This window comes from Osmerus eperlanus, chromosome 6, assembly GCF_963692335.1.
Source record: "Osmerus eperlanus chromosome 6, fOsmEpe2.1, whole genome shotgun sequence".
NCBI classification, from domain to species: domain Eukaryota; kingdom Metazoa; phylum Chordata; class Actinopteri; order Osmeriformes; family Osmeridae; genus Osmerus; species Osmerus eperlanus.
In genome coordinates, this window is record NC_085023.1 from 3,616,341 (window position 1) to 3,628,840 (window position 12,500).

General features: G+C 53.7%; 1 protein-coding gene across 1 annotated transcript in view; it reads right to left on the reverse strand.

Moving 5' to 3' along the window:
• slc35f3b (solute carrier family 35 member F3b) overlaps positions 1-12,500 on the reverse strand; it is a 41,172-nt gene that overhangs the window by 9,640 nt on the left and 19,032 nt on the right. Inside the window, exon 2 of the mRNA XM_062463015.1 lies at positions 3,442-3,784. Within this exon, the coding sequence (XP_062318999.1) occupies positions 3,442-3,784 (343 nt within the window). The remainder of the gene's footprint in view (positions 1-3,441; positions 3,785-12,500) is intronic.

Below are 12,500 nucleotides of genomic sequence, written 5' to 3' on the forward strand. Positions count from 1 at the left end.
ACCCTCTCCAGCCTGTATCTGAGCTGTGCTGCCCTCCACCCTCTCCAGCCTGTACCTGAGCTGTGCTGCCCTCCACCCTCTCCAGCCTGTACCTGAGCTGTGCTGCCCTCCACCCTCTCCAGCCTGTACCTGAGCCGTGCTGCCCTCCACCCTCTCCAGCCTGTACCTGAGCCGTGCTGCCCTCCACCCTCTCCAGCCTGTACCTGAGCCGTGCTGCCCTCCACCCTCTCCAGCCTGTACCTGAGCCGTGCTGCCCTCCACCCTCTCCAGCCTGTACCTGAGCCGTGCTGCCCTCCACCCTCTCCAGCCTGTACCTGAGCCGTGCTACCCTCCACCCTCTCCAGCCTGTACCTGAGCCTTGCTGCCCTCCACCCTCTCCAGCCTGTATCTGAGCCGTGCTGCCCTCCACCCTCTCCAGCCTGTACCTGAGCTGTGCTGCCCTCCACCCTCTCCAGCCTGTATCTGAGCCTTGCTGCCCTCCACCCTCTCCAGCCTGTACCTGAGCCGTGCTGCCCTCCACCCTCTCCAGCCTGTACCTGAGCTGTGCTGCCCTCCACCCTCTCCAGCCTGTACCTGAGCCGTGCTGCCCTCCACCCTCTCCAGCCTGTACCTGAGCCGTGCTGCCCTCCACCCTCTCCAGCCTGTATCTGAGCCGTGTTGCCCTCCACCCTCTCCAGCCTGTACCTGAGCTGTGCTGCCCTCCACCCTCTCCAGCCTGTACCTGAGCCGTGCTGCCCTCCACCCTCTCCAGCCTGTACCTGAGCCGTGCTGCCCTCCACCCTCTCCAGCCTGTACCTGAGCTGTGCTGCCCTCCACCCTCTCCAGCCTGTACCTGAGCCGTGCTGCCCTCCACCCTCTCCAGCCTGTATCTGAGCTGTGCTGCCCTCCACCCTCTCCAGCCTGTACCTGAGCCTTGCTGCCCTCCACCCTCTCCAGCCTGTACCTGAGCCGTGCTGCCCTCCACCCTCTCCAGCCTGTACCTGAGCCGTGCTGCCCTCCACCCTCTCCAGCCTGTACCTGAGCTGTGCTGCCCTCCACCCTCTCCAGCCTGTACCTGAGCTGTGCTGACGGATCAGAAGCAGGAGCTGAAGCTAGAGGACGATTCAGCAGATTCAGAGTGGATGGAACTGGGACTGTGTGTGTGTGTGAGGGGCTTGTTCTGTTTAGCTCCAGAGTGCTGAGCAAGCCTTCAACCTGCCAGGATGGTGAACTGTTCATACAGGCCAGCCAGGAAGCAGAGACATGGTCACATCCTGCCTCGCTTCATTATCGAACCTGGCTCACACCTCACTCCATAACAGCACAACAATACCAGAGTGTGTTAGCTTCGGGAGAGAGGTGTGTGTGTGGATGGAGTCTGGATGAGGTGTGTGTGTGTGAGGGGAGGAAGTATGTATTTAATCAAACGTACACTGTAGTCTGGACTAGTGTCATGAGTGTTATTCTCCCCTGGCCTGTTTTGTTTGTTAGGACTGAATGGTACATGGGGTGGATATACACCACACAGAGAAAGCTGCTTTCACACAGAACTGCAGCAAGGACAGGAGAGGAGAGATGAGAGGAGAGGCAAAGGGAGAGGAGAGGGACATAATGTCAAGTTGTTTTTTCGTCTGCCTCTTACGTCCTCAGAACGGCCACAGTGGATCCATAGAATGAGTACAAAGGGAGATTTGAGTGTTTAGTATGCAGGACGCACAACGAGAGAGAGAGAGAGGGAAAGAGAGAGAGAGATAGAGAAAGAGGGATCAGAGAGGAGAAGAAGAGAGGTAGAGGTAAAAGAGGAGCAGGAGAGAGAGAAAGAAAAGAGAGAGGGGGAAAGAAGAGAAAAAGTGCGAGTGAGAGAAGGGGGGGAGTGAGAAAAAGAAAGGGACAGAGTGAGAGTAGAGAAAGACAAGAGTGGAGAGGAGGGAGTCAGGTGGCTGAGCGGTTAGAGAATTGGGTGGGGAAAGGGGGGCGAGTGGAGGGGGGAGGGGGGGGATTTCTCCTGCTGCTGCATGTACGGCCTTGGTGGGCTTGACGCCTGTGTGTGTGTGTGTGTGTGAGCGCTCCCTTTTAGGGAAGACCAGAGCCCACTCCACTGAGCCTGCCTTTTAAACAGGAAGCTCTCTCTCGAAGTGCTGTGAGAGAGAGACAGAGACAGAGAGACAGAGAGACAGAGAGAGAGAGACAGAGAGAGAGTGTAAAAGGGAGTCAGGTGGCTGAGCGGTTAGGGAATCGGGCTAGTAATCTTAAGGTTGCCAGTTCAATTCTCGGCCGTGCCAAAATGATGTTGTGTCCTTGGGAAAGGCACTTCACCCTACTTGCCTCGGGGGGAATGTCCCTGTACTTACTGTAAGTCGCTCTGGATAAGAGCGTCTGCTAAATGACTAAATGTAATGTAAATGTAAAACATTAAATGAGCTGGTAGCTACTGGAACGGAGGGAGGGATGAGGGCAGACGGGGAAAAGAGAGTCCATCAAGCACAGGGCTTTCAAACTCACTCACATATTTGGGAAAACATGAGCTGTTGAGACTGCAGACTTGACAAGTTAATCAAGGGGAGTGCAGAGGAGAGAGAGAGAAGAGAGAGAGGGGAGTGCAGGGGAGAGAGGGAGTCCCATATCCCTGCAGTCTTCAGAGCAGATCAGTACAGTGAGGAGCGTGAGGAGCATCTTAACTAGAGGCAATCCCCTCTTCACAACATCCTCCCTCCCTCCCCTCTTCACAGCATCCTCCCTCCCTCCCCTCTTCACAGCATCCTCCCTCCCTCCCTTCTTCACAGCATCCTCCCTCCCTCCTCTCATCCTCACTCTCTGCCTCTGTCATCCTCCCTCATCCTCTGACTATTCTCTTCTCTCTTCCTCCCTCCCTCTCCCAGTAGGTTGCTGAGATAAGGAATTTCTCCAACAGAAGTGCACCAACCCCCCCACCCTCCACCCCTTCCTCCTCCCCCCCTACCTTCCCCCCCGGCCTTCCCCCGGCCTTCCCCCAGCCAGTAGGCCGTTTCTCCATCGCAACCGAAGTGGTGACGTTGCAAAAAAATTCTCAGTCACGCACTTTAGAGAGAAACTTAGCTCTATTAAAGTTGTTTTTTGTTTAGTTGATCTGGTCTGGACTTTGGATCAAACATCCGTCTGTCGGGATACACAAGGACGTTCACACGGCCTCTCAACGCTCCTGCAAAGCCCTGGCCTTAACAGGTGACACAAATCAAGTGCACCCCAAGTCTCTGTCTGGGCGTCTGGGTGCCATCCTGCTCACCTGAGTCTCTGTCTGGGTGTCTGGGTCCTGTCCTGCTCACCTGAGTCTCTGTCTGGGTGTCTGGGTCCTGTCCTGCTCACCTGAGTCTCTGTCTGGGTGTCTGGGTCCTGTCCTGCTCACCTGAGTCTCTGTCTGGGTGTCTGGGTCCTGTCCTGCTCACCTGAGTCTCTGTCTGGGTGTCTGGGTCCTGTCCTGCTCACCTGAGTCTCTGTCTGGGCGTCTGCTTCTCGCTGCTCTTGCAGACGTGTCCGGCGTAGTACAGGGGGAAGAACAGGCTGTTCCAGGTGGTGGCGAACCAGGTGAGGGTGAACGGAGCATCGAACCGCCTGAACGTCAGCTTGGCCAGCTGGGTGGCTCCCGCCCACGATGAGCACACGCATATCACCATGGCGACGCCCCACAGCGCCTTGCGCACCTGCAGCGCCGTCACCCGGACACAGCAGCGCAGTCTCCGCCTCCCCGTGGCTGACTCCACCCCCGGCACGCCTGCCGCCGGCTGGCCTTCTGACGTGCCGACCACGCTCTCCCTAGGCCTGTCTTCTCCTGGGGGGGACACAGTTACACACACACACAGGTATACGCACACACACACAGGTAAACACACAAGTAGACACACACAGGAAGAAACATACAGACAGGTAGACACACACAGACAGATTATATAAAAAAATTACCAGATGTGTTTCCACAAATAGAAAACAGTTCAAACCCTGTGCCATTCCCTATATTACACATACTATTCACCTTCCTTTAAATCTAATCCCATTAATATTACTATAGTGTGCTTGCTATCAGCAAAGCACATATTGTCATCTCACATATATTATATATGTATTTATTTATTTATTATTTTGTGGCAAAAAAAAGAACTTGGTTGAGGTATTCAGGTATTGGTTCAGGCACCGTTCAGGCACCGCAACCGTTTTAAAAGTATCGATGTGGCACCGGTATTGTAAAAACCCAAACGATACCCAACCCTAGTCATCCTTGGTATCTACATAGGGTTGCAAAATTCCGGGAATATTCAAAGTTGGAAACTTTCCACGGGAATTAACGGGAATATACGGGAATTAACAGGAATAAACTGGAAATTTTGGGGTAATTTAACTGTATTTACCTTGTCATAAGCAGACATGCATGCAAACATTTATAATACAACGTTTGTGTGGACATACATAAATCCTACTCTCACTGCTGTAAAAAGTTAGTCTACTGTATACAAATAAACTTGGTATTAAAATGAACATGGCTTCAGTTTACCAAGTAATCAATATGCTAGGTAATGACAAACAGTGTTGGGAAAGTTCACTTTCTACATGAACTAGTTCAGTTCATAGTTAAACATTTTTAACTAAGTTCACAGCTCCAAAAATGTCTTCCAATATGTTGCGAGCTATAATTGAAATCTCTGTCTGCAATACCGCTCTTGGCCTCTACGCAATTCGGCGCTCTCACATTTGCTAGCCATAGGGCTGAAATGTTCCCAACCAGCTGCATTCAGGGTCCAGCTGAGCTAGACGTGCATAGTCTTGTTCTCAACTACATTGAAGTTCCCTGTTATATGCTTTTGCATAAAAACTTTGGCACGTTTTTTTTTTTCTTCAAAATTCCCCAAATTCCCGAGCCAAAAATCCCGTGGAAACTTTCCGGAAACTTTCCGGAAACTTTCCGGAAATTTACTGGAAACTTTCCGCCCCTTTGCAACCCTATATCTACATGTAGCATGCTACATGTAGCATGCTTCATGTAGCATGCTTCATGTAGATGCTACATGAAGCATGCTTCATGTAGATGCTACATGAAGCATGCTTCATGTAGATGAAGCCATCTGCCAATCACAGGAATGCACGGAATGTTCGGTTGCAGGGCATCCTGGTGGTTGGTGGAGGGGCATGGGGGGGTTGGGCTGAAGGGATGGGGCATTGTTAGGACCAGGTTTGACCTTTTTAGCGCTCTCTCTTACGCCTGGGTTCATATAGGGGTATCTTTGTATCAATTATAAAACAATCATTCAACTATATTGTGGGACAATATTGAGAACAATGATATTGTAGTGACCCGCACAGACAGATGTGTGTGGCATGTTGGGCTGTTGTGTTTTGTGGCCATTGTTCAGTGTTCGCGGGGTCTGACATGCCGATCAACCTGCCATCTGCCAATCACAGGAATGCACGGAATGTTCGGTTGCAGGGCATCCTGGTGGTTGGTGGAGGGGCATGGGGGGGTTGGGCTGAAGGGATGGGGCATTGTTAGGACCAGGTTTGACCTTTTTAGCGCTCTCTCTTACGCCTGGGTTTTCAAGAGCTGGTCGTGATTGTTCTGTGTGTGCTAGTACCCTTCTGTTAGTTGATTTGGCGTAGGCTATGGCCAAACAGTAGCCTGTGTTACCGTGAATAAACGATTCAGATCCTGTAACGTCATCGCATGCCTGCTGCTTTCGGACCTAGGCTGGTCATTACATTGGTGTCAGAAGTAAAAACGTAGGGAAAGTTAGTCAGCTAGCTAGCTGACTTCTGTGGCTAGCTACCGTGGCCGAACAGGAGTCGATCATGCTTCGAGGGACTCCGAAGGTGAAAGTGGAGGACGATTACGGCCAAGGAGGTGCGTGTGCATGGACGTCGGAGGATATGGCTGAGGGGATCGCCGGGGCGTCGGAACGCAGAGGCCGCTTGAGGGAGGACGTTAGGGCGATGGCGGCTGAAGCGGGCCTGCTTCTTCAACTGTGCTTCGCGCGGATTCTGGTGGGCGGACCGAAGTGGTGACGTCGACGTTTCGGCGGGAAGAGGAATCTGGGGCTCGGATGGTAAACAAACATGGCGGCGCCCAGTCCCCGCTTTCTTCCGTGTCTGTTAAGACCCCAAAGTATTCCGGTAAAGCGGATTGGGAAGCTTTTCATGCTCAGTTTGAACTGTTGGCTCATTTCCGGGGGTGGTCGGATGAAGATAGGGCACTGCAGTTGGCTCTATGCCTCACGGATGATGCTCTAGCCTGTTTGCTATTGCTTAGCCCCGCGGACAGACATGACTATGGCGCTTTAGTTGGAGCCCTGAGAAGGCGCTATGGACAGTGTGTGCAGCCTGGGCTGCTGCGCTCTGAACTGAGTAGTAGACGCATGCAGCCTGGAGAGTCTCTGCGGGTGCTGGCTAATGACATTGAGAGCCTCTCTCGTCGGGCATATGCTCACATGCCCCCCTCCGTGCAGAACGAGCTGGCACGCGACTAGTTCTTACAGGCGCTCTCTCCTACGGAGCTGCGCATACAGACCCAGTTGGCTCATCCTGAGTCACTGCAGGTAGCCTTGGAGATGGCTTTGGAGAGGGAACTACTGGGGGCTGGGGCTTCAGCTGGGGCTGTGATGGGGTTGCAGGGGGACAGACCCTCTGTGCGGGCTGGGGGTCAGAGCAGCCCAGAGCCGGAAAAGCCTGCATGGGTGGCTGAGATGACAGAGCTGATTCGGGCTGTGTCACTACAGGCGGCACAAAACACACGCCCTGGTCCCAGGGTCTGCTGGGGTTGTGGGACACAGTCTGCAGTGAGGAAAATATGGGAGAGGAACTGTCTTGGTCTCGACCCCGAGCAGCAGGAACAGTTGTGGCAGTTGCTGTTTGAATTCAGAGACAGCTTTGCGCTGAGTGAAGATGAGGTGGGTCAGACTAATCGCATGATATTGACACAGGTGATGCTCGACCCATCAAGATGCCATCCTGCCGTATCCCGCTGGCACGCCAGGAGGCGGCAGACAAGGCTGTGTTGGAGATGCAGCCGGCGGGTTTCATCAACCCTCTGACAGCCCCTGGGCGGCACCAGTCGTCATGGTTCCTAAGAAGGGAGGCAAGCTGAGGTTCTGTGCGGACTACAGGCGGCTGAATGAGGTAACCAGGAAGGACTCATACCCTTTACCTCGTATCGATGAGTCACTGGACCTGGTTAGGGGGTCCTCCTGGTTCTCCTCACTAGACCTCCGCAGTGGCTATTGGCAGGTGCCTCTCTCCCCAGAGGCCAGAGCCAAAACTGCGTTCTCCACTAACAGAGGACACTGGCAGTTCACGGTCCTGTGCTTCGGCCTGTGCAACGCGCCAGCTACGTTTGAGCGTTTGATGGACAGGGTGCTGGATGGCATTCCCCGACAGCAGTGTCTAGTTTACCTGGATGACATCCTGGCCCATGGCAGCTCTTTCCAGTCAGCCCTGGGGGCGCTACGGTGTGTGCTGGAGCGGGTGGCTGGCGCAGGTCTGAAGCTCCACCCCGAGAAGTGCCACTTCATGAGGAGGGAGGTGTGCTTCTTGGGCCATCGAGTGGGGAAGGAGGGGATCAGCACCATGGAAGACAAGGTGGGGGCTGTCCGAGACTGGCCCATCCCCACCGACCAGCGACAGCTGAAGAGCTTCTTGGGCCTGGCCTCTTACTACAGGAGGTTTGTACGGGGCTTCTCAAGCATCGCTGCTCCCCTGAACCTCCTGCTTCTGAAGGACAAGGCCTTCACTTGGACAATGGAGTGTGACAAGGCCTTCAACGCCCTAAAACAGGCACTGAGCGGGGCCCCCGTGCTCGCCCCCCCTGACCTCACCTTGCCCTTTATCCTGGACACAGACGCGAGCAATGTGGGCATGGGTGGGGTGCTGGCCCAGGTGGGGGCAGAGGGGGAGAGAGTGGTGGCGTACTTCAGTAAAACCTTTGACAAACACGAGCACCGCTACTGTGTCACCCGGAGGGAGCTCTTGGCTGTTGTGGCTTCTGTCAGAAACTTCAAGTACTACCTGGGTGGCCTGCCATTTACTGTTAGGACTGATCACTCTTCTCTCCAGTGGCTCATGTCTTTCAGAGAGCCTGAGGGTCAGGTGGCTCGCTGGTTGGAAGAGCTTCAGTCGTATGACTTCACAGTGGTGCACAGGGCAGGGGCACGCCACTCCAACGCCGACGCCATGTCCCGCCGGCCCTTTACTGCAGACGGTTGCCGCCACTGTGAGCGGAAAGAGGGACGGGAGAGGGAGCTGTGTGCAGAGGAGGGGGTCTGTGACAAAGAGTGTCGGGTGAGCGGGCCTGTCAGCTGTGAGCTGCAGACTGTCGACGTGGCTGCATGGGGGGAGCAGCAGGGACGGGATGCAGACCTACAGCCAGTGCTACAGTGGGTAGAGGCACAGGTGAGGCAACCATGGGAAGAGGTAACAGCGCTCTCACATGCAACCAAAGGGTTGTGGTCAAAGTTTGAGAGACTGCGGCTGGCGGATGGCGTGCTCCAGCGGGCATGGAAGGAGTCAGCTACAGGGGAGGAGAGGTGGCAGGTGGTGGTCCCAAAAGCATTGTGGGAGGCTGTGCTCCAGAGTACTCATGGGGGGGTGGGGACTGGACACTTTGGAGTCACAAAAACACTCCGCCGCCTCCGTCAGGGCTTTTACTGGGGGCAGCACAAGAGGGATGTTGAGGACTTTTGCCGCTGCTGTGACAACTGCACAGCCAGAAAGGGCCCCACAGGCCGCCCTCACGCTCAGCTCCAACAGTTCCCAGTGGGGGCTCCCATGGGGAGGGTGGGAGTGGATGTAGTTGGGCCGTTCCCCACCACAGACAGTGGAAAGCGCTGGGTGCTCACGGCCATGGACTATTTCACAAAATGGCCTGAGGCCTATGCTCTGCCTGACCAGGAGGCAGAGACCATCGTCGACGCCCTGACAGCGGGGATGTTCAGCAGGTTTGGAGCTGCAGAGGCGATCCACAGCGACCAAGGCAGAAACTTTGAGTCCCGTGTGTTCGCCACCATGTGTGAGAGGCTGGGTATGCACAAGACCTGCACTCCCCTCTCCATCCTCAAAGTGATGGCCTCGTGGAACGCTTCAACAAAACGTTGGGACAGCAACTGGCCATCGTCTCTGTCAAACACCAGCGTGACTGGGACAAGCACCTGCCTATGGTCCTCATGGCATGCCGCTCCGCTGTCCAAGATTCCACCTCCTGCACGCCTGCCCTCCTCATGCTGGGGAGAGAGATCCGCACCCCTGCGGAGATGGCGTTTGGTCGGCCCCTGGATAGCCCTCCTGTTCCCCCGGGGCTGGAGTATGCCCGGAGACTCCAGGACCGGCTGGAGACAGCCCACACCTTCGCCAGGGGGCAACTGGTGAATGCAGGCGTGAGGCAGAAGAGGAACTACGACGTGCACACCCGGGGTAGGCACTTTGTGGCTGGGGAGCTGGTCTGGGTTTACAGTCCCCTAAGGAAAAAGGGCAGATGCCCCAAGTTGGACAGTCACTGGGTGGGACCCTGCAGCGTCCTGGAGAGGGTAGGGGAGGTGGTTTACCGGGTGCAGCTTCCTCCCAGGGGGAGGTGACACTGCACCGGGACAGGTTAGCCCCATACAGAGGGGCATCTTCCCCCCAAACCCCAGGGACCCCCACAATTCCCCTCTCTGGCCATGACATTCCCCAGGCACCCACCCCCAAGCGCCACCGAACCAGGCTCCAGACGGCCCACGCCCCCTGTCTCCCTCCCTGTATCCCCGTGTGGTTCCCCGGAGCCATGGACTGTATTCCCCGTTCCTGCTTCCTTGTCCCCCATATCACTGCCCTCGTCCCCTGGTTCTCAGAGGGTCAGCCCTCTGCCACGGGCGGAGCCTCCTGTTCCACATCTGGACGCTCTGCAAACTACACGGTCACGCAGGCAAAGGAGACCTCCGGGTTCAAAGCTTCAAAGACTTTGTTTGTTCCCTCGGGGACGAGGGACTTTGTGGTGGGGGGGCTGTGTAGCGACCCGCACAGACAGATGTGTGTGGCATGTTGGGCTGTTGTGTTTTGTGGCCATTGTTCAGTGTTCGCGGGGTCTGACATGCCGATCAACCTGCCATCTGCCAATCACAGGAATGCACGGAATGTTCGGTTGCAGGGCATCCTGGTGGTTGGTGGAGGGGCATGGGGGGGTTGGGCTGAAGGGATGGGGCATTGTTAGGACCAGGTTTGACCTTTTTAGCGCTCTCTCTTACGCCTGGGTTTTCAAGAGCTGGTCGTGATTGTTCTGTGTGTGCTAGTACCCTTCTGTTAGTTCATTTGGCGTAGGCTATGGCCAAACAGTAGCCTGTGTTACCGTGAATAAGCCTGTTGCTTTCGGACCTAGGCTGGTCATTACAATATGAACATTCTTATGCACCGGTTCACACCATCAGAAGGGAAGTGGAAGAGTTTGGACGACCCGATTTCTCTACCCAATTTCTCTCTGACCAATCACCTCCTACATTACGAAGGATCTCGCCAAGACACGCTGCTAACCTGAGTTTCCTCAAACAACAGTCCAGGCGTCATAAAGACTTTTTTCAAAGAAATTCCAAAACTAAATCCTCATTGTGAACTCTGACTGAAGTCACACAGACTCAGTCTCACCATCCCTGCAGCCAAATACTTGGTTATTCGTCCTTTGTAAAGACCTTCTTCAAATGAGCCTCGGACATGAACAGAGGCCTCTAACTCATGTTGATCAACCCTGATCAGACGTAGCTACAATCTGACGCTCTCCTCTCCCTGTCTTAGCGTGAGCTATGTTTAGGATTTGAAAAGGAAGTTCATCATTGACTACATATTCTGTATTTAGATTCCATTACTAGACTCAACTCTGTTAGCTTGACCCAAGGATAGTTTCTGTCTTTCTCTGAGTTAGACCATTTCATTTTGTTCACTGAAACAAATCATATTTCATATCCAATACATAATATAATTTGTTAATATTGTTAATATTTACTTAAAATAAATATAAATTCTTTATAAATATATTTTGACATCTGCATGTTCACCATTTTTACGATCTGCTCTACTACTGCTTCTAAAACTAATTTATTCGTACTAATTCAGACATTAAGTCAGACAACCAGCAAATGAGTCAGCTTGTCAATCAGCCAGCCAGCCAATCAGCCAGCCAATCAGCCAGCAAGCCAGCTAGTCAATCACCAAGCCAGCCAGCTAATAAGTCAGGTTGCCAATCAGGCAGCCAGCCAGCTAATAAGTCAGGTTGTCAATCAGCCAGCCAATCAGACATTATGTCAGCCAGCCAACCAACAAGTCAGTCTGTCAGACAGCCAGTAAAACATCAAGCCAGTCTTTCAGCCAGCCAGCCAGCCAGCCAGCCAGCCAGCCAGCAAATAAGTCAGCTTGTCAATCAGCCAGACAGACAGACAATCAGCTTGTCAATCAGCCAGCCAGTCAGCTTGTCAATCAGCCAGCCAGCCAGTCAGTAAGTCAGTAAGCCGTAAGATAAGGCCCAGCAGGACAACACGAGGATCATTATTCAACACTGAACAACATGTATTATCTGATGTGTTTGGTTGTAAGGCTAAGTAAGACAAGTGTGTATTCCTGTGTCTGTCTGTGGGTCTGTGTGTGTGTCTGTGTGTGTCTGTGTGTGTGTCTGTATGTGTGTCTGTGTGTGTGTGTGTGTGTGTGTGTGTGTGTCTGTGTGTGTATGTGTGTCTGTATGTGTGTCTGTATGTGTGTCTGTCTGTGTGTGTGTGTGTGTCTGTGTGTGTGTGTGTGTGTGTGTGTCTGTGTCGTCCCCGTCCCCCCCCCCAGCAGGATGAGGTATCTCCTTGATGGTGTTTTCAGCTGTGATAACGACAGTACCACAGGGGTCCTATCATCCACAGCCACATCAATCTCTTCATTCTTCCTCTATTCCAGCTCTCGGCCTCTACATTTCCCTCTTTAAATCTCCATCTCCTCAACCCTCCTTCCTTCCCCTTCCTCCATCTCTCTATCCCTCCATCTCCCATCTCTCCATCTTTCCTTCCCCTCGCTCATTCCTCCATCCTTCATTCCTCTCTCTCATCTCTCTATCCTTCTTGGTACTAAGGCATAACAAATTGAATTTCCAGATTTTGTCCAGGGTGGAGGGCAGCAGGAGAGGGTGGTGGGCAGGGGAGGGTGGAGGGAGTAGGGGAGGGGGGTGGAGAGGGCAGTTGATGGTGGAGAGGGCAGGTTACACAGGTCATAACAGGTTCATCTGTATGTCTGGCAGCATACGCTGTCTGACTGAGGCTGTCTTTGTTGTCTTTAACAAACAGACCTAGACCCCCAGGCTCTGGAGGTGATTACGAGGAATGGAAACACACGCACATACACACACAGGCCATAACACATGCACACACACACACACACATACACACACACACACACACACACACACACTTTAACACAGAGATCACACAGGGAGTTGGGTTTCTCTATTCTGAGCTGTCTGTGTCGTGGTGCTGAAGGTCATCTGTGATCCCAGCCGCCCAGTTTGTCCTTCC